The 22,156-nt window shown below is 41.1% G+C and overlaps 1 protein-coding gene across 11 annotated transcripts in view; it reads left to right on the plus strand.

Annotated features, from left to right (window-relative positions):
• The window catches only part of MFSD2B (MFSD2 lysolipid transporter B, sphingolipid), a 41,648-nt gene extending 20,355 nt beyond the window's left edge, over positions 1 to 21,293 (plus strand). For 8 of the 11 annotated variants that reach the window (XM_080616417.1, XM_080616423.1, XM_080616426.1 and 5 more), the window contains 9 exons: positions 2,218 to 2,387; positions 4,521 to 4,611; positions 4,706 to 4,827; positions 7,133 to 7,216; positions 8,908 to 8,988; positions 13,795 to 13,904; positions 15,801 to 15,944; positions 17,486 to 17,662; positions 18,679 to 21,293. In XM_080616417.1, coding sequence (XP_080472543.1) covers positions 2,218 to 2,387; positions 4,521 to 4,611; positions 4,706 to 4,827; positions 7,133 to 7,216; positions 8,908 to 8,988; positions 13,795 to 13,904; positions 15,801 to 15,944; positions 17,486 to 17,662; positions 18,679 to 18,730 — 1,031 coding nt within the window. In that variant the 3' untranslated portion in view covers positions 18,731 to 21,293. The remainder of the gene's footprint in view (positions 1 to 2,217; positions 2,388 to 4,520; positions 4,612 to 4,705; positions 4,828 to 7,132; positions 7,217 to 8,907; positions 8,989 to 13,794; positions 13,905 to 15,800; positions 15,945 to 17,485; positions 17,663 to 18,678) is intronic. The other 3 variants (XM_080616422.1, XM_080616425.1, XM_080616419.1) reach the window with 3 other exon arrangements.
• The last annotated feature ends 863 nt before the right edge of the window (positions 21,294 to 22,156 follow it).

The following is a 22,156-nucleotide window of genomic DNA, read 5'->3' on the forward strand; positions in this document are numbered from 1 at the left end:
GACTTTCTTGGATGGAGTCAGTCGTTCAGGCATTTCTTCAACTCTTTAAAGAAAACCAGCTGTGTAATATGAAGTGTGCTTTAAAAAAAAAGTTGGGACCAGAGGATCCATTACCCTCTGCTGGAGACAAGCAGAACTGCTCAGTATAAATTTTGTCCTGCTTCTCACTGAGATTCTTAAGTTGCTTTACCATAAATCCTACTTACATTCTAGGCAAGATATAACCTACTTCAAGGTACAGTCTGCTTTCTGAAAAATCAGCTTTCTTGGCTAAGGTGCAAAGTAATAAATTCTAAATTCTGAGCTCATAAGAACTTTCAAATGTACCTGTTCCTCAGTTCTTGCTACTTCTTAGAAAATAAGGTTTCATAATGGTTGTACTTCTGTTGCCTCTAATGATGCTTCTGAGTTTTATTCTATGCAAGTGCTTGGTAAAATGCAGATGTAGAGCCCTAATGAAGATTATGGATGTGTAGGTGGTGTTTTGAATGGAAGGTGTTACTTGAGTGCATTGCTTTTGCACTGAGTAGTCAACAGTTGAAGCTCTGCAAGGCCCGAGTGAGACTGTCAGATAAGGTTGAGGTCAGGATTTCCACCATCTGCCAGCATTTTTGTGCATATGGACTGAACTGTAATATCGCCAGTAAAACTGAATGTGAAGTTCGGGGAAGAAGTTGGGGGTTTTTTTACTTCCCATTGGTTTCAATTAGTATCACATGAAGCCTCAAATTTTCTGTTCAGAAACATTTTCTATTTGGGAGCATACTAGCAATGGTTTAAATGATCCAAAGTGTCCTAAGGACCCTCTCTTCCCTTTTCTTTACTTGATCTTCTATAGCTACATGCAGCCCTTGTTACTACACTGTCTGAACACCTCACAGTATTGTGTGCATTGCTCTCCCTTTAGGTGGAGAAGTATTTTTATTCCTTCGCAGGGAAACACAAAAAGGCATGTACCCAAGGTCACAGAGGAAGTCTATTATAGAGCAGGGAACTTGAAAAAACCTGAATCTAGGAGCTTTTGAAACTTCTGTCAGTTCCAGGGACAGTATGATAACCACTAGGACACAAACTGCTATGGAACTTGCCCTTCAAAATCCTCCATGGTGCTTCTAAGAAAGGAACATGGAGCCCCTAGAGACACTGAGAGAGAATAAGTAGAAAAAAGCCTCATGTTTAGGTCAATGATTATGATTCCCTCAATCAGGGAGTCACAGTCCCTATTCTTAATCTGTTAATATATTCAACCCCATGTATCTTTAAGCAAAATGTGTAAATAGTGCCTGGAGACAGAACAGGAATTTGGTTTATCTCCCTGCCATGGGGATGCTGGGTATGGCCACATTGCATGGAAACAGAACTGATAGGCTTGAAATCCCTCAGGGTAAGAAGGGGCTAGAAGCCAGCTTACTCACCACTTGCCTGCAATGGAGCTGTAACAACTAACCACCTTGTTGACTGATTTTTGAGTACATGAAGCATGAACTGGATGTCCATGGTCAGATCTTTGCTTTCCCAAATGGAGGCTTTGGTTGTTTTTTTAGATGATTCCTTATTCTTGTGGTGCTTGGAGTGGTAGTAGTCTGAATAATTCACTGAAACTAAGGTAGCTAGTTCTGCCTTACTCTAGCCTTAGACAGTTAAGAGCAGCATCTAGTGTTTCCAGGACCTTGGCAGCTGTATTATTTCCAACATAAGCCTGAGGTAAGTACTGTTTTATTTTACTGTTTGGAGAGCCTATAGGTCTGATCAGATAAGTGGCTTGCAAAATGTTTCATAAGTTACCATCAAGCTTAAGCTTGATACCATCTTACCATCAAGCCTGATGTCATGGCTCCTAGTCCTGCTTCAGAAGAGTGGCATTCAACATTTAAACTGTAGTTCTGCTCTGGTCCTCGAGATGAAAGGTTCCTGTGTTATCCACTTGTGGCTCTTAATCTCAGCTGCATCCATCATGCAGCTTGAATAAAAGTAGATCTTCCATGCAGACTTCTAAAAGCCGATCAGAAAATAGATTACAAAATTCTTTTTCCTTGAAACTGTTCTATTACTGATCATCTTCTGTTCTGATGTTCTTGGTATTGCATTTTCTGGTTGTTTCCTATAAAAGAAAATGGTTTGATGAGGTTTCTTTTCAGTGGGATAAATGAGCCAGCTTCCGGTCTGTGGAGGAAACAAATTCTCATGCTCAGTGCACATTTGTGCTTACTTCTTTAGGAATGACCATGGAAGTGCTTGGGACCTTGATTGGAGCTGCACTTCAGGGGCAGATTGTAGCCAGTGCTCATGTCTCTCATCACTGCACTGTGAATCCCCCAGTAAACACAACTGACTCCTGGCATGACACTTCCAGCTTTCCAGACCCTTCAGATCCCCTGTCTCATCAAGTAAGCATCTATGGGAGCACACTAAAATCAATAAGGGGGGTGGGGGGGCAGGTGGTATGTCTGTAATACCATATCAGATCATCCAGCCTGATGAAAATAAACGTGACTTCCTTGAAATCAGTAACTCTGGAGCTGAGCTGTTGTGAATAAGACTTCCCATCTGTTGTCTCTGCAGCCACTTCTCTGTGGTGGCAGCAGATTTACGCTAATGAGCTTTGCTGAAGATGGCAAACTGTAAAGTAGCTAGGAGGTACATGGCCATCCTTTGTTTTCAGTATGTTGATTCACAGTTTAAAATAGAAGCTTAGTGAGAAAAGCTTACTTTACCCTGCCAGGAATGCTGCATCCAGTTCTGAGGTCCACAGCATAAGGAAGATATGAACTTGTTAGAGCAGATCTGGAGGAGGGCCACAAAAATGGTCAGAGAGAGGGAGCACCTCTCCTGTGAAGAACAGCTCAGAGAGTTGGGGTTGTTCAGGCTGGAGAAGAGAAGACTCTGGGGAGACTGTTGTGACCTTTCAATATGTAAAGGGGACTCATAAGAAAAATGGAAAAAGATTTTTTTGTGAAGGCCTGTAGTGACAGGACAAAGGGCAATGGCTTTAAACTTAAAGAGGGGAGATTTAGATCAGAAATTAGGAAGAAATTCTCCACTGTGAGGGTGGTGAGGCACTGGCACAGGTGGCCCAGAGGAGCTGTGGCTGCCCCATCCCTGGCAGTGTTCAAGGCCGTGTTGGATGGGACTTGGAGCAACCTGGTCTAGTGGAAGGTGTCCCTGCCCATGGCAGGGGGTTTGGAAGATGATCTTTGAAGGTCCCATCCAACCCAAATAATTCTGTGATTCTGTGAAAAAATGGTGGCTGTAGTAGGATTTTTCAGATAAGCAACGCTGCTTTTCATAGGAGTTATTACTGGGGTTCTCCTCTAAAGATTAATGGCTGTTTTGTGAATGAAACTGGAAGTCCTACTTGGACTCTGTAGTCTTGTGAAGGTACAAAGCACTGTTGAAAGTAAGTGGTTTCTAACAGGCAATTAGTGGGAGCAGTGCTCAATGTTTAACACATGGAATGAACCTAAAGAACCATGCTTGTTTATTTCATTTTCCACAGCAGATTTCTCCTGTAATCCTGCACAAGTAATTTAATCTCTTCATGCTTCAGTTTGCTATTTTTTGAGAAACAGGGATGGTTTTATATCTATGAGGAAATCCTAAAAGCTGATCCAAACTTCGATGAACACAATTTGATAATCTTCCATTGTTTCCAGTGATCTTGAAACAGGGCCTGAATCGAACAATTACCTTGTGTAGCGGTTTGGGTTTTTTCTGTGTCACTTGTGAAATCATCAGTTTGTTAGTTCGATTTTTACCAATTGCGAGGTTCAGTGGTTTTATATTTTCATCTCTTTCTCTGTCAGTGCATATACTGATACGTAAGATTCCTGTGAAGAAGATTCCTTGACCTGAGTCTAATCTCAGTTGCATGGTGCAAACTGAGATGTACGTATTTGTGCTCTGCTTATTGTAGTTGAATATCTCCTATTACCGCTCTTCAGCAGCAGTAAACAAGATTTCTGAATATGCTTGAGTATTTCACCAAGTAGCTGGGGTAACAAGGATGCAAGTAACCATATTCTTAGAACACTGGCATGAAAGTGTGATTTGTAAAATTTATTAGAGCCTAAAGGGAGTTTTCTTATTGTTCTATTATACATAATACAGTAACTGTACTAATTGTTTGCATCAGCACTGGGGCCTTTCCCACCCAGAATGAAGATACAGATTGTTGTCTATGTAACTGGATCAGCTGGATTTACTAAAAATTAGAAACACTCTACTGATGCTGGACATTTTTGATAGATCTCTGTTTGTGTCTGTAGGTAGTCTCACAGCTTCTTTTTTTTGTTTTGCAGTAAATCTATACTTATATGCCTTGCATTTATCCTAAAGTACGTGTTGTTTAGAAATTACCTGCAGAAGTGAACATTTTTCGGAGAGGTAAAACACAGGGACTTGGCTGTCGTAGAGAGGCATTTCTTCATTTGCAGATGGCTCACCAGAAAGAGGCTGAGATTTCCATAATGGCCTGTCATTCTTCTGTCACAATTTCAAATATGCCTTTTTTCTCTTCAAAGGCAAAAGTTTATATGATTGCAGCAGGGGTCATAGGAGGTGTATATCTTCTTGGAATTATCTTTCTTTTTCTTGGAGTAAAGGAAAAAGATGGTAAGATATATTTAAATTTGCCTAGATTTAGTAATAATTATTTCACATTCGTCTCCAGAAAAGATTGTTATTTTACGTATTTTGCTCCTCTTAGATCCTTATGCCTTAAAGTCAGACAGAGCAATACCTTTTTGTAAGGGGCTTGGACTCACAATGAAGCACGGTCCATACATGAAGCTTACAGCTTCATTTCTTCTCATCTCGACAGCAGTTCAGGTAACTTTCAGGCTCTCTAACTCTGTGTCTTGGCCTCATTCCAGTCTCAGCATGGGAGATTCTGTGGCAGCTAAAACGCAAATAACCTTTGGCTGGTGTCTGGAGGTGGTGATCTGGGGGGTGGTGCCTTCCCTTACAAATCAGTCGGGAATCAGAGTCCTTTCCTTGGTGCCTGGGTTCCTGTGCGGCTGGAGATGGTTCTTTCAAAGGAGAAGCAAAACCAAAGTCCTTACCATTTAAAGATGGCTTGTTTTTTGTTTTTTGTTTTTTTTTCTCCATAAAAGGTGAGGAACTAGTCCTAGTGACCCAGAGTGGGTCATTATATGTTATCCATCCAGTCTCCTGTGGTTTCAGTTGCTTAGAGAACACTTTTTCTCTTCTTTCTGTTCTTCTCTATAGTGCGTGCCCCTTCAAACCATTGCCCCTTTGTATAGGTATCTGTTCTCAGATAGTGGCTGAACTGGTTCTTATGGAGTCTTTATGATAGAAGGCATTAGATCAGAGTAAGATAAGATGATGTTCAGAAGCAGGAGGTCTTACCTGTCTCAGGACTAGATAGAGTCAATTTTCAAATGAGGACCTGCAGTTGAATGTGGCTCTTGCAAAAAGAGGTAATACATCTTGTCTTAGAGAGAAGCTGTAGAAAAACTGAGAGCCACTCAGTACGAAACCCTTAATCCTCATAGCCCAGCAGTCTTTTTAAAGCTTGATTTTTGAGCTATGGTCAAATCAGTAAATGTGTTGTTTTAATGTGAATCTGTACATATCAGTTGAAGTTGGCTTTATTTTAAAACACAGATGCATTTTTGTCAACAAATTCTTAGTCACATGCACCATTGATTGAGTGAATATCAGGACAGAGGGCAGGAACAGGGCATGTAAGAGAGCAGCACTGTGTTCACCAGCACTCCTGGTGAATTAGTAAATTTCTTAAAAGTCTGTTTACCAAAAAAGCATGGAAGTTTCAGGTTGGCCTGGATTTGGGCATGGTTAGTAGGCTGTCCTTTGCAGCATCTGTCAGTCCTTGCTGGAAGGCCCAAGGATGAGAAACAATAGCAGAAGCATTTCTGCTTACCTCTGGGAGCTGCAGGCACAGCAAGCAACAGCAGAGATAATGAAAAGATCCCTTATGGTTCAGATCCTTCCAGCATCCACTCAGTCAGTAAGGATACAGTGCACATTTGGTTGTTGGCAGCCAATTACTTCTTGACAATACCTAGAAAGGAAAAGATCTGGCTGTCCATATTTCTTCATTTTTCTTTTTAAGCAAACTGAAGGGAAGGTGTGAGGGGAGGAAGAAGCTGGAAGCTCTATTGCTCCAGTTCAGCCACTGTTTTTCAAGGGAGGACACTGACTTTGTGAAATTCAGTTAGTGGATTATTGGTGAACAAAGGAATAGGCAGGTAAAGATGCATTAGTCGTGATCCCATAGCATGATACCCTACATCTAAAATGAAGGCAGTGTAAACTGGGTTACAAACAAGAGAAGGCTTTGGTGGCAATGGAGAAGGGATATAACTTTTATCCTAATTTGTATACAGATTATTGGCCACTTTTAATCTACAAGTGGACAGAGGAGCAAGAGTTGATTGTAGTGCTGTGGCATGAGTATTAAATCCTCCTCTGCCACTCCCCTTCTGCAGAATTGCTGCTGGTGGGCCTGAGCCATATACTCGTGTTCAGAACTCCTTCCAGTTCTGCAAAAGCATGGTGGCAGTGGCTTCATGTGTTATAACACAGAGCAGCTAGATCTTCCATCCAATGAGTATTTGAATGAGAGATACCTGACCCAAAGCTACATCCATAGCCAAGGCCATATACAAACCCAGCAGTTAGCTGCTTAACTGCAGGAAGCCGGCATGAGCATAATTCCAGCTGAAGAGTAACTTGTTTTGAAGTCAGAACTCCTGGTGAAATATTTGTCACATTGCTATGGAAAAGGAAGGACGATTTCTTGCAGTAGTCTGCAGCTGGGACTGTGACAACACCACAAGGCAGTTGCAACACAGGGATTAAAGCCTTTAGATGGAATCCTCTCATAAGGCAGTTCCTGTTTTGGTCATTTTTATGCTGTATTAGGTGCATGGCTTACCTCTTGCTTGACACAATACAATTGGCATGTTACTTCAGTGATAGGAGATTTGTTGCTTTTTTTAAGTTGTTGCAAATGTAGGAAGAATGAGACTCCCAAATCCTACATTTAACAAGAGTCACCAACTGTGTTTGACTGGTATAGAGCGTGATATCATTTTTGTCTTTTTTAATTTTCCTTTCTTTTTTGGTGGTCACCAAATGTTTTCAACAGTTGGAGCAGAGCAACTTTGTCCTATTCTGCACTCATGCGGCTGATCTTCGCAGTCACTTCCAGTATTTGGTAGTGACCATCCTGGTGAGTTGCGCTTTTCTGTCCTGTAGTTTTATTTGATAGCTGGTTCTCACTGGTTTCTGCACAAAATAATGAAGACAAGAGGAGTTCTGTGTCTAGACAGAGCTGTTGAGAAGCTACACTATCTTTTGCTTTGCCAGTTTGGAATAAAGCTGGTGTTCCCTGCTGTACTTCTAAAAAATTAATGCTTTGAAGCTTTTCATTTATTCCTTGCTGCCTTTACCTGTCAGTCACTTTCTGCTCCTATAAAGGGCAAAAGCTGCTGCCAGAAAGGAGGTCTGGAATTTTAACTTCTTTTCCCTTTCCCCACTCTGATATGCTGAAGATGAAACAACTGTAGTTTGTGTATTCATACATATGAACCTTCTGGGCTAGGCAGCTTGCAAGGATAAATATTTGAGATATCCAGAGATACAAAGATTCCTCTCCAAAGCAGTCAGCAGTGTGATAAAAAGATCCTTTTAGAGAACCTTTTTTTCCTGCAGAGGTAGAATTCTGCTTGCTTAGGTGATACTTACAATTCAGTTACACACTGCTCCTGTGTTGCATTATTTATGTTATGATTACAAGTAGTATTAGTTGAAAACTTCATGCTTCTGACCAAAGCCCTTTTAACACAAGTATAACATTTAAAGTTGCATAATTCCTAGGATATGCATGTGCTGCAATTTTGAAATATTCTGTAAAGAATTTGTCTACCATGTAGAATATGGCAGCAGTCCTTTTCAGGGAAGCTGTTACATGATTTCTGACCCATTTGGCAGAGAGAATTGTAGAAACATGTTAAGGAAACTTCATTTCCACTTCTTTGTCCCAAAACCCCTTTCTACCCCTTTTTTATTCTTCCTTTCCTGTGTTATAAGACAGATCTTTTCCAGTGATTAAAACCAAGATGTTGGAGAGCAAGGGATTATTGTTGGGCATCTTGAGACTCTGCAAGTAGTGGACACCAAGCAGAGAGACAAGAGACAGTAAAGTCAGTAAAGAGTGGAATATAACTGTAACAATGAGATAACATTTGAATTTAGTTAAACTGTAAGACTGTCATTAATAGCAATACTTCAGTGCATTGTTACTGTGTTGCCTTGTTGTTGTAAGTGATTGTTGTTGCTGCTACCAGGTGAGTATTAGAGTATATGAAATGGTAAGTAGCTATTGGTAAGCAGCAGAATGTAAGCAGCTGTTTCTCTCAGAGGTTGTTCCTAAGATGAAACATGTATGGGATATATACTGTAAGTATATCTTAAGATAAGTGTGTGTTGTGCTTCAGCTTTCTTCCTGTATGATGGGGTAGAGCTGAACTTACTTATCATTTGTGAGGTCCAGAGAATGAGGCAAAACACATTAGAGCGAAATACAACTGTTTGCGATGTGTTCGAGCTTCAATGACTGTCATGTGTAGCTTTAGCTGTAGTGGCTTGCATTAGGAAAAGGAAATTTTAGGACACTGCCTTCTGGTATTTGACTGTGGAAAACCCTCTGAGGCTTTTTTGTTTGTAATAATATATAATAGTGAATAATAAACAACAACAAAAAAACCCCAAACACTCAAAGGATGAGGAGAAACAGGAACCTGTAAGTGCACGTTCCTTTCAGGCTGTAATGTGTTAGACAAAAAGATGTCTGTGAGCTCTACAGCTGAAGGCAACCATGGCAGTGAGCACCATGCAGGTATGGTTTTTTGTCCACTGTAGGTATCAGCAGCTGTGAGCATTCCCTTCTGGCAGAAGATTCTGCAGCGATTTGGCAAGAAGTGTGCAGCATTTGGGATTGCGGTAAGCAAATCTTTTGAGAGAAAAATCTGCTTGCACTCACTTCATTTGACAACTGGAGCCACTTCAGGAGCTCTTTCAAGTGTGTATAACCTCAAGCTACATGAAATTTGCTCAGTTTCATAGTTCGTTTTAAATCATTGTACCGAATTTCAGACAGATTCCAAGTTTCCAAGAGAAACTTTTGAGAAATAGATTGATGCTGAAAGGAGGCTCCAGTTTAAAAATCTTTGCAAGCTCTGCATTTGTCTGCACTCAGAAGTGAAACCCAGTGAGGTTTTGTTAATCTGAGGCAACACAAATCTGAATTTATAAGTTATCTGTTGTACAAGGCTTGTTTTGTCTTTGGGTATGGTGCTGAGTTGACCACATCTGTAATCCAGTGGCAGAGGAGAAAACAGAAGTCTGTTACACATCCTTCACCAGAAACATGAGAAGGAAGGGGTTTCCACATCCCTCTGAACAGAGATGGACATGGACAGTTATTAGTGAAATAAAGAAATAGGTGACCTACCTGAGAAAAGAAGTCTGGTTTAACTATTACACAGCTCTGCAGACGGCTCAGTGAGACTGACCTCATCTCTGATGGATTATTTTAAGTCCTTCACTTAGTGCAGACTGCAGCAATTTTCTGTCATCATCCTCAGTGAGTCATTGTGTAGGCCTGTTCCTCCCTATTTTTCCCGTTTACCTTCAATTACTTATAAAAGAGGAAAGAAAAATTGTCTGCCTTGTGCACAACAAAGCATGAGGACTCGGAAAATCCAGCGTGAAGCTGTATGTCAAAATCTGAACAAAGCTGGAAAATTTAGGTCTGGTGACAATTATTGAATATAATTGAACAGTTACAATTTTTGAAATTAAGATCTGTGTGTTGGAATGACTTCCAAAGAATCAGAAGTAACTTTAAAACCCAAGTTCCAAATATTGGAACATTATGTGTTTTGAAGTAGGCATCTGGAATCCAAGTCCCATCCTCATTTGTTTTTACCACTTGAGCAAAGAGAATTGCCAAAAGCAGTATTGGACCACTGACTGGACCAGGGAATGCAGACTTCCTCCATAGGAAATCTCTGTCTACTTAGCTACAAAATAAGCTTTCTTCAACCAACTTGGCTCTGTAAATTTATTTTAACATGACTGGAAATCCTGTCAGCACCTCTGTAAGCATGGTTTAACTTAATTTTACAGTCCAGTTGGTTGACTGTATTATGGTGTAAGTGGGGGCTGGACTGAAAAAAGTCATCTCTCTATTTCACCTTGTAGATGTTTCTCAAGGGACTCTCTGTGTGCTCAGTGATGGATTTTGTGTCTGGCAATGCAGCAGGGGCTTCCTATACTGCCACCTTGTGTGATTGGTACAACTAATCTGTTCTGTCACTGTGAAATAAAATCACATCATTTAAGGCTCCTACTTTTGTCATTGGGGGATGTCCTTCTGGAAAGGAAGGAGACAGGGCAGAAAGCAATGGGGTTTTTTTTCTGCAAAACTTCACTCAGTTTTCAGGGTGAAGATATAATTTGAAACTCAGTTTCCTGGGAAAAAATAAGATAAAAGTCACACTGTTCCAGACTAATTTTTCCTGTTAAAGGGTTGTATGTTGAAAAGACCCTTTACAGAGTATAGAAAACAGGGTAGATAAGCAACAAGAATCATAGAATCATAGAATAGTTAGGGTTGGAAAGGACCTTAAGATCATCTAGTTCCAACCCCCCTGCCATGGGCAGGGACACCTCACGCTAAACCATGTCACCCAAGGCCTCATCCAACCTGGCCTTGAACACCGCCAAGGATGGAGCATTCACAACCTCCCTGGGCAACCCATTCCAGTGCCTCACCACCCTCTCAGTAAAGAATTTCTTCCTTAGATCCAATCTAAACTTCTCCTGTTTAAGTTTGAACCCGTTACCCCTTGTCCTGTCACTACAGTCCCTAATGAAGAGTCCTTCCACAGCATCCTTATAGGCCCCCTTCAGATACTGGAAGGCTGCTATGAGGTCTCCACGCAGCCTTCTCTTCTCCAGGCTGAACAGCCCCAACTTTCTCAGCCTGTCTCCATACGGGAGGTGCTCCAGTCCCCTGATCATCCTCATGGCCCTCCTCTGGACATGTTCCAACAGTTCCATGTCCTTTTTATGTTGAGGACACCAGAACTGCACACAATACTCCAAGTGAGGTCTCACGAGAGCAGAGTAGAGGGGCAGGATCACCTCCTTTGACCTGCTGGTCACACTCCTCTTGATGCAGCCCAGGATACGGTTGGCTTTCTCGGCTGCGAGCGCACACTGAAGCCGGCTCATGTTCATTTTTTCATCGACCAACACCCCGAAGTCCTTCTCTGCAGGGCTGCTCTGAATCTCTTCTCTGCCCAACCTGTAGCTGTGCCTGGGATTGCTCCAACCCAGGTGTAGGACCTTGCACTTGGCGTGGTTAAACTTAATAAGGTTGGCTTCCTTCCACGGATATTGCTCCTTTTTTACTCATTCCTCCACAAGAGATGACCAACAGTCTAAGTACTGACTAAATATCTAAACTACCCAGAATATAAAAGCTTAGACTTTCTGTAAGTACAGGGTCATATGCAAGTGGGATCCTTGATCAGGATCCTTCCCATGATAAGGTGCAAAGGCTTATTCTCTTCTGCTTCTGTGTGCTATGTTCATTTAGATTGTCTTCTCTGCCCTTATGGGGCAAACGTTGAACTTAAAATCAGTAAGTCTGTCAGCTGGTAACTGGAGGTAAAGTAATGAGAAATTTTAAGAAGTGAGTCAGCTTTTTGGCTCATGGTTTTGACAAGGTGTCCAAAAGTGGAAGTTTGCGCTCTCGCACAACTCTAGCTCCCATCCTAGCCAATAATAGCCTTTGACTAGTAGATTTTGACTTGTAGATTTTGGAGGATTTAGTAAAAAATAAAAACAAGTCCAAAATGGCCACCAGGCTTTTCACCTTCCCACATATACATGTTGTTTATTTGCCATCTATCAGCGCAGTGCAGCATGGAGGCACATCCTTGGATGAATCGTGGCTTTGCAGTCCCTTTTCCCCTCTCCATTCACATTTCCATTCACATTCTAGCTGCACCTTTTCCTGATTTGCCCGTTGTAACATGCTGCTGCCCAGGCCAGTAGTACCTTCAGCGTCCCAGAAGAGTGACCTTCCATAGTGCTGTTAGGGAATGGATGGAAGACACATGATAACTGTAGGATATTGTTTATGACTCGAAGGGCAGCAGCTCTGTGACTAGGGAGCAGAATGCAAATAATGGAGTGCTTGCTCTGCAAGTAGAAAAGAAGGAGGTGCATTAGCTGTTTATTGCAGCAGGAACACTGCCCCAGTGATTCTGCTGCTATTGCATGAGTGAGACTTTAGGGCATTGTAGCCCGAGTCCTCTGAGCCGTGCTTCTCTTTCAATAAAAAATTACACTTACAATGATTATTATTATTATCAATCTAGACTTTTGTTTAAGTGCTTTGTTTTCTGGGTGGGTGCCCCATGTGGAGCATAAGACTGTCATAAAATTGCTTATAGGCAACATAAAATCTTGTATTGATGGAGTGCTCTCTTGTGGTGAAATAACGATTTTGCTACAACACTGGGCTAATGCAAGGATTAGCTGTCTGTGCTGGGAACCTGCAGTCAGGAAAGGTTATTTTCTGCCTCCTTAGGTTAGGATCAAATGCTTTAGATGGGAAATGCATTTAAAACATAAACATAATGGATTAGACTCCAGGACTCCCAGAATCACTTACCATACAGTCCTGTAAATAGCAGTGCTTAAGGGAATCGCTGTGAAAGCTCTTCTCATACCTTCAGCTCCCAACCTGCAAGTATAGAGGATTGGAACACTTAATGTTAAACTAATCCCCCATCATTAAAAAGCCCTGTAGATAAGCCCCTGGTTCTGAATTCTATGTGTGCTGTGCCCATGGTTCACAGGCATGGGAGATGGAGCTTGTATGGGACAGCTGGGCTGTATGCATTCAGTCAGCATTTAGAAGTGGATTTTCACTCCTGTAAGCCGATTGCTTCAAGCTGAAGTTGGGGAAATCTGGTGGCATATCTAGCTGTATGGAATGGGAGTAAACCACACTGCTTTCTTGCTTTTAGTTATTACCAAGTACCTAGATTGCTTTATTGTGGTCATTGGAAACAAATGAGTAAGCGAATTCTTAATTCAAGACCCAAGTTATCTGCAAAATGGGATATTTACAGTTTAAAAAGATTATTGAGCCCCTGCCCCTCCCCTTGAAATGCAATGGGATGATGTTTCAAGGTTTTGTCTCTAATAGTAAATGAAATAGTTCCACTGGCCTAGAATAGAAATTGGTGTTTGGTCATCTCTATTACTAAATGGGCAGAAATATCTAAGCACAAGCTGGTGAGCCATCTCCCAAGAAGAATCTGACTACAGGCTGGGAACCTGCCCACTTAAGTGCTCTTCACAAAGTATTTATATGGCAGCACTTCTTTTGGAGACTATGAATGTTTAGGAGTATGAATGTGGCCAGGGTCTGCCAGTTGGATTCATGACTGATAAATAGGCTCTCAGGACTGTTTAATTTACTAGTGCAGTTATAGCCCTAATACTGCTAACAGAAAAAGCACTACAGTGGCTTGTCCTGTTTTTTCTGATTGTTCTGGATAGGCGACTGCAGACTGGTTCAGGGCTCTCCAAAATACTGAAGTATTAGGCATTGCTGTGTGTGAACCGCTATGTAATACAATCTTGTATTTTGAAGGAAACAATCTGTATACCATTGAGCAGTGCATACTGTTAAGTCAGATGTACTATTTTCTTCCCCCTCAGTGGATGACTCCTTTTGCAGTCATGCTAGTCACCATTCCAAACCTCATCCTGGCTTACTTCGTGGCCTTTGTCTCTGGTCTGAGCATCGCAGCATCTCTTCTTTTGCCATGGTAAGCGAATTTTATATTTGAGGTGGGGAAGAGGTATGTGTCTACAGTACATGTATGTACTACTGCACTACTGCATGGAATTTACCTCCAAAAGTGACGGAATTTGGCAAGAGTCACTTCTTCCAAGAATCTTTTCTTGCTTTTATAATAGATGCTATTTGCACTAACATGACTTCGGTTGCCCTGTTGCTAACAGATTGCTTCTACTGTAACTGTAGTGGCTCTTTGTACATAAGAATGTGAAGATGAATCAATAATCTAAGAAGCTATTGTCCTGGGTTCAGCAGTAGCAGTCATTTTTTCTCCTTCTTAGTAGTTGGTGCAGTGCTGTGGTTTTGACTTTCGGCCTGGGAACAGCGCTGATAACACTGATGGTTTTAGTTACTGCTCAAATGTTTAGCCTGACCAAGGACTTTGAGAGTCGCATGGTCTGCCAGGGAGGAGGGGAAGCCGGGAGGAAGCAGGGACAGGACACCTGACCCAAATTAGCCAAAGAGGTATTCCATAGCACAGCACGTCATGCCCAGGATGTAACTGGGAGTTACCTGGAAGGGCTAGTTCACTGCTGGGTGGGGACGAGGTATCGGTTGATGGGTCGTGAGGTGTTGTATTCTCTTCCCTTGTTATTTCCCTTATCATTATTATTATTGGTGGTAGCAGTAGTGATTTGTGTTATACCTTAGTTACTGGACTGTTCTTATCTCAACCTGTGGGAGTTACATTCTTTTGATTCTCCTCCCCATCCCTCTGGGAGTAGGGGGAGGGAAAGAAGGGGGGGAATGAGAGAGAGACTGCGTGACTAACTTGACGATAGGGTTTAAACCACAACAGCTATAGAGCATGTGACAACAGTAAATCAGATGCTTATGTCTGGTTTGTAATAGAACTACAGGAATAATGAGTTAGATAAATCAATTAGTGCTCGGCAATTAAGAACACAGTATAAGCGTAACTGTGTATCTCTGCTTGAGCAGTCAGTCATCTGTTATGGATCAAATAACACAAGGATATGATTAAAAGAAACTGAGAATTCAAGGTCCTTGGCTCTTGAAGACTGAAAATATGTGGGGGAAAAAATACATAAGGATGCCCATGGAAGGGGGGTTGGAACTAGATGATCTTAAGGTCCTTTCCACCCGTAACTATTCTATGATTCTATGAGCAGGATGGGACATGTCCTGTCCAGATGAAATAATTATTATTCAGGTCAAATTGACCAGTAAGTAAGATGGTTGCTGAGAGCACTTGCATAACTCATTTGCACAATGCCCTAAAAACTGCAAGAGATCATGGAAACATAGTTTGAAATAAGCTGTCAGACTACATAAGCTTTTCTGCAGAGAGGGTGAGAAGCCCTTTTTTCCAACAGTAAATCATGACATGTACTGGAAATAAAATGTCAAGTCACAGTTGACATTTGAACAGCTTCCATTCTGATTCCCCATTACAAAATTCAGTCTCTTTGAAGTAGAGAGAGAATAGGTCTCATTGGTTTCTGAAAATTTTGTTACCTTGTCAGAAGAGTTATTTCAGAGTAAAACTGTTCAGACATTGAGTCCCTTGAAATCTTAAGGAACATGGAGTTTTGTTGTTCTTATTTTTTTAATATGACAACTTCTGATTGAAATGACTGCCAGTCTAAAGAATTCTGTCACCTCCCAGCAAGTGTTTGATAGTTTTTTGGTGTTTTTCTGCTTTGTAGCATGTGGCCATGCATTTCTTACATGGATTTTTACCCTCCTGTACAGCAGCAGGAGTTTTATAACTGGATTCTTTCATGCGCATGCCTGCATCAGTCAGATCTTAAAAAAGGAGGAGGGTGTGATCTTTCAGTAACTTTAGACTTTGAGAAGAGATTTTGGCTTGAGTTTTTCTTTTATCTTGCTCTGTCTCTAGGTCAATGCTGCCTGATGTTGTTGATAACTTTCGCCTGCAGAATCCTCATGGAAAAGGACATGAAACTATTTTCTATTCTTCTTATGTTTTTTTTACGAAGATGTCAGCAGGAATTGGCTTAGGAATTTCTGCAGCGGGACTGGAGTAAGTAACACTATGTTTCCACTTAGTGGATTTACTGTGAAAGCATTCTGAGGTTACTCCGCCTTTACCCTGTGGAGTTAATTGCCTTTTTGCCATGAGCCTGAAAATGCCAGCAGCTCCAGATGGCTGACCACTAAAGATGGGATTGTTATCTAGGCCACACCATGAAGCGTTAAGTTGCCTGCCCTAACATGTTTCAGTACAGAAAGACCTGACTTGCCTTTAGATTTTTCTGCTTTCCAAGTTACTCCTGTAAATTTTAGTGGCTTATATGAATAAAGAACTAAACCTGAAAGCTCAGCAGATGAAGGTCCCACACAAGTGATAGAACTGCTTTGCACATTCCCTGTTGCATCTGGGTTGGACTACGTATACAAGCTTGCTAAGTCTTTACGTGGACTGGAGTGCTTTCAGATGTGCCTAGTGGCCTGTTCAGCGTAAAGGGATCACCAATCCTGAATAGTTTTAGGGAACTGGATGCCAGTCAGAATCAGGAACAGTCTTTCTAACAGCCCTGCCCATCACCTAGATCGTGTCAGTTTGGAAGATGCTTTGTGTTCTCCTTTCACTTTTGCCTTGTCTGTTATGACTAGACAGGCAGAGAAATAGTCAGCCATCTTCTGCCCTACTTTTATACATGACCTGGCAGAAAGGGCCTTTGTAGCTTCTACAGCACACAAGCACACAATAAACACTTAAAAGGGAACTTGTCTGAAATACTATCTAGCCCTTGGCTCCAAGTTAGGTTTTGGTAACCACAATGTTTTGCTTCAGGGCCTTCAGCTGAAGCTGCTAAATAACAGGCAGTGCTTGCCTGAACATTTTGGGCTTAGGAATTTTAGATGCTTGCTGCTAACACCCTCAAACAAATAACTGTTCACCCATTAGCCCCTTTTCAATTGCATTCCATTTAGCTCCTAGCAATTTCCCAAGGTAGATGTTTGTGGGAGAACAGAGAAGACTGAGCGATGCTGAATGAGCTGTAGTTTTCATAGGTGCATGTTCAGAGGAAAATAATCTCATTCCACAAATTGTGAATGGGAATTTGAGTATATCAGCAGTTGTGGAACTGCATGAATCAATGAACTGCAAGTGTTTACCTAACTCTAAGCACTTGAGTAAATTTGTCTATCTTGAGAAGAGTGCTTAAGGGTGGGTTTAATTTAAAGTTAATTATTGCTATTGAAATTGGTCAGATTACTTACATACTTTTAAAGTGGAGCTTAAATACTTTGCTGAATATTAATAAGAAACACATAAAAGAGCGATTTCCTTACATGGGATTCCATGCTTCTTTTAACAGTTAAATGTTACATAATGAGAAAATACAGAGGTAATGCAGTTATCTGAAATTGAGCACAAAAATGAGATTTGAGCAACAAGATTTGAAACGTAGTGGGGAGAAGGAAAAAAGAGAGGATTAGGAAAAAATGGGAGAAAAGTCTTGAAGAGTGTTGGGAAAAAGAAGGGAACCTTCAGATGAACAGCTCCCATTTAGCTTTGGGGATACATACACACCACTGTTATTTCTATTTGTTTAGGTTTACTGGATACAAGCCAGGGATATGCAGACAACCCAATGATGTGATCCTTACACTGAAAATCCTCATTGGAGCAGTCCCTGCTATCCTCATCTTTGTAGGTTTATTTATACTTCTTTTCTACCCGATCACTGAAGAAAGCCGAAGAGAAACAAAGCTTGCGCTTGAGGTGTTAAGGTAGGTTTGAACTGGCAACAAACAGCAGTAACATCACTACAGCAGCTCATTGTCATACTGAGCAAAAAATTGTTAGTTACCAACATACACTTCTATACTCCTTACAACAAAACAAAATAACGCTCTATTAGTTGAATTATGGAATGAATGTACTGTTATATGCTCCAGCATCTTATTCTTGTAGTGTAATACTACCTGCTTAGAGGGCTATTTGTTAGATATGTCAGATATGTTTTACTTTTTCTCTGGTATGGTGCACATAGCAGTACTGCAGTAGTGTTTCAAGCCAGAAATGAAGAATATTCTACATAGATAAAATAAATTTACTTGTATATAAAAGAAAATGGGATTCTTGACTGCATTCTTAGTGCTTGTGGCATACAAGAAAATTCCAAACCATTTTAGAGGTGTAGGCAGGAAACATTGTGGGAGAAAATGAAAGGACAGCTTTGAGCTGTTCTTTCCCTTTTTACCATATTGCTGTCCTTTCCTCCCCTTTCTTCACTCTCTAAAGAAAATCTTGCTTAGCTCAAAATCATCCGCGTCTGTCAAACGAAGCTTCGATTCACTGAGGACATAAGTAAGAACAGTCTATCCTAGCAGACTGATGTATTAAATATCAAAATATGTTGTTACTCTGTCTTGTTTTTATTATCCCAAGTTACTGGAACTGGAAAGATTTCCATGCTAAGGGAATAATTCCAGGGCCTGAGCATGGGTATCTGAGACCAGTTAATTGCCTGAAGGTATCTAGGATATCTGCATGGAGTTGGCAGATATGCCACAGGCCTCTCGTGTACCAGCTGCCTTCTTGAAAAGCAGCTGCAGACCAGAGGGGATAGGCTAAACCATCTAAAACAGGACTGGTCCCTCTGATTAGGTACTGTAGTCACTGTTCAGAACAACTGAACCATGCTGGTGGTGCTCAGTTGTTTGAGATTGCCAAACTGTAGTTCAGTTAGTTAGCAATAAAAGCCAGAAGTCTGTTCATGTATCCTTTGTTCTGCTTTTAACAGGAGGAGCCATCAAAGCACAGACACCCTGGACAAAGAGGATACCTCAGTCTGAAAGCTCTGAATATGATGACTTTCCAAATACAGTCTCACATCTCACGCACAAACACTATGAGAGTCTCCCAGGTCATTTCTCTGCTCACATTTTATCAAAAAGGATGAAGGATGATTCTGACACAGTCAGAAATGAAATCAAGAGAGAACACCACTGTGCAAAAGAGATATCTAACTCTATGCACTGTGCTAAAAAAGACATTACAAATATTTAGGAATGTGAGCCGCTGAAGGCTTGGGTTTTTTTGTTTGTCAGTAATTAATGGAAAGCTGTGATCTCACTGCAACAGGAGATTCTATGGACTTGTAGGTCAGGGGAAAAGGATATAAATATTATGCACCACCCAAATTTTAACTCGTGATATATTTCACCCTTAGGGGCTGGGATGGATTTTGAACATAATTTCTACCTATAAATTGCACACTAGTGTATTTGGAAAGCACTTTGGAATACTAAAGTATACTATAAAGTTAGGATTTATTTTGTTTTGAAATGAAGCAAATCACTGATGCAGACATGTTTTGAGGATTTTCTCACAAAGAGTTTTTCTGAAAGAGATTTTGATGTAATTTATAAGTTATATATATGTTTATAACATATAAATTTATGGTTTTTATAAGAAACAGAACCTTATATTTCCCATTACTGGAGTTCTTTGCTTCTGAAACCTGTAAACTGATCTTTGTCAGAGAATTGAGTACTGAACATTTTCAAATCAACATCTTCACTCAGGATGCCCACAATCAGTAGTACCTTCCAAAAATTCCAAGAATAAAGGTCATTCAATTTTCTGGCCTTTAAGTAATCATGATAGTCACCCATTTCTCACATGATGTAGGCTTTCTGCCTCACAAAACACCATGACATGGCTGTTAATCTCATTTTGCACACAGTGTTTTATAGTAATGAGACTTAACCTGGCTTTTTAATGGTGATTTTTTTTTCAGTCAGGGATGTTATCATGCTTTAGATACATTATCTGAAAATTCATGTCTACTATAGATTCTGAACCCTGCTGATTCTGAACACTGAACCTATTTTATAGATGCCTGAGCTTAGATAGGTCTTTCACTTTCTGGAGGACTTCAGTTCAGACTGGTCATTCTGGGTTTCTTCTATAGAGAAATGGAGACCTCCAGAGGCTGGCTGCAAGCTTAGGCTAAAATGCTTGGACTCTGAAGACATATCTATATCTAGAGGGGAGAGTGATGAATCCAAGAGTTGAAGGCTTGTTCGCCTTGAAAGCATTAGCATTATGCAAGACAAGACATGAATTTACAGCCCACTGGCTTCATTCTCTGAGTATGTGGGAGGGTGCCTTTATTTTGTACTAGAAGTGCCTTTGGCTTGCTGCTGCTAGGGAGCACTTGCAGTGAGTGTATCACTGGGGACAGTGACCACAAGTAATTCACTCCGAGCCATCTGGGAAGTGACTCAGTGCTGGGACTGGAAACTGAAAGCTTTTACTGAAAGAAACTGTGAAGTATAATCAGTGCATCCACTGTGTGTCTCAGTAAGTTTCATACTGAAACCTTTTCAGGCAAGTTTGAAGTCTGTGGCCTAATGAACTGTATTAATTCAGCAAAACGCTTGATTATGAGTGACCTTTTAAGGATATATTTTGAGTGTGTGTGGGTAAAAGTTAACCGTGTTTAAGACTGCTGAATTGACATCAAAGGCTGGGTTATTTTTTCCTTGTTCCGGTTCTTGGACAAATCAAGATTTGTATGCCTGGGGCATACATGTTTACAACAATAAAAACCATAAGCCTGTTTACAATTTTGAGTCTGATGGATTTGAAATAGCAGATTTACTGCATCTTGAAGTAGGTAAGTTACGTAGTAATCTCACATAGCTCCAAAACATCTTAGAAAACAGCTTTGGGGGTTTGATTTATTCTGTAATGTTTGTAATATTCTGTAGTATTTCTGAATAGTCATCTTTAAAAACAATCAGAAGTCCCAGTAAAGGCAGGTTATGTTTTCAGCTGCTATAAATCTGTAGCTACAAGGCAGTGGATCTGTGTCAGTTTATGTAAGCCAAATACTTAGCCCAGTGATAAAAGGGTTGCAGAAACTGCTGGCTGTGCTTGATTGGAGTAATTTCAATGTGGCTTAAGATATTATTTCTAGATCAGTTATGCAGTTGCCTCTAAATTGCACAGCACCCAACCTGAATTCAGTCACTTGTAAGATAAACTTGGTTGATTGTAAACTGTTTTCTTCTTCTCCACAGAGACAATGTGATAATTATCTCACCAAGATGTACTTAGTCCTCACTTTGCATATGGTATCAATAATGGGAACTGCCAAAATAAAGTAGAAAGCCGCCATAGATGAATTTTAGTAGAGTTTTTTTATCTTTTGAGAATCTCATTATTTTGATTATCAGAGCTGTATTTTTGTTAAGAAAATGAATGTATTTTTGTAAATAAAAAGAATGGAAGAGTAAGTGCAGGGTAAGATTTTTTTAATTATTATTATTATGCTTGGTGACAGCCAGCATGGCTTCACTAAGGGGAAATCCTGCCTGACCAATTTGGTGGCCTTCTATGATGGGGCTACGAAACTGATGGACAGGGGTAGAGCAGTTGACGTCATCTACCTGGATTTGTGCAAAGCGTTCGACACTGTCCCACACAACATCCTTGTCTCTAAAATGGAGAGACATCAATTTGATGGGCGGACCACTCAGTGGATAAAGAACTGGCTGGATGGCCGCACGCAAAGAGTTGTGGTCAATGGCTAGATTAAACGCTAATCTAATATAAAACTCCTACCTGGGACTGAATGGCAATAACAAGGGTCAGGTGAATCTCCAGGGATTCTCATGCAAGTAATACCCAAATACAGTCACAAGAACATGGGAGATTGGATTAAACCAGCTGGGTGCCTAATGGACAGCACTTCTACACCTGCATGCCAGCAGTTCCAACAGATTTACACAAACCGAGGAAGAAAAGGATAACGGAGCCACGTGTCAGCAGTAGTCCTGTGTAAGGCAAACCATGCCTGATCCTTGCCCTTGCTGAAGTGTAGTGATGGCAGCTCAAATCTTCTATGCTGGGCCGATTGCTGGTGTAGTCAGCAGCTGAACCAGTCACTATTCTTCTCTTCCAGGTTCACCCCCCTTGTAGTTCCTGCCTAAAATCAACTCACCAAGGTTATACCAGCTGAGTGTTCTGCTGGTGACCTGTCAAGCTGCAGGTTGCAGCTGGCCAGGAGAGCTGTCATCCCCCCCCAGGCACTGAGGGAGGCATTGCTGTCAGCACCCACCACAGCCATGTCTGCTGCCTGGCTGTGTCCTGCCTGCCCCTGGGCTTGCTGACCATCCACAGCTTAGGTGGATTAGGTTGCTTCTGCTGAGTCCCTGACTTTGAGAGGTCAGTATCACCTTGGACATCTGTTCCAGGGAGTCCAGAAGTCT

This window comes from Psittacula echo, assembly GCF_963264785.1.
Source record: "Psittacula echo genome assembly, chromosome: 4".
Classification (NCBI taxonomy): domain Eukaryota; kingdom Metazoa; phylum Chordata; class Aves; order Psittaciformes; family Psittacidae; genus Psittacula; species Psittacula echo.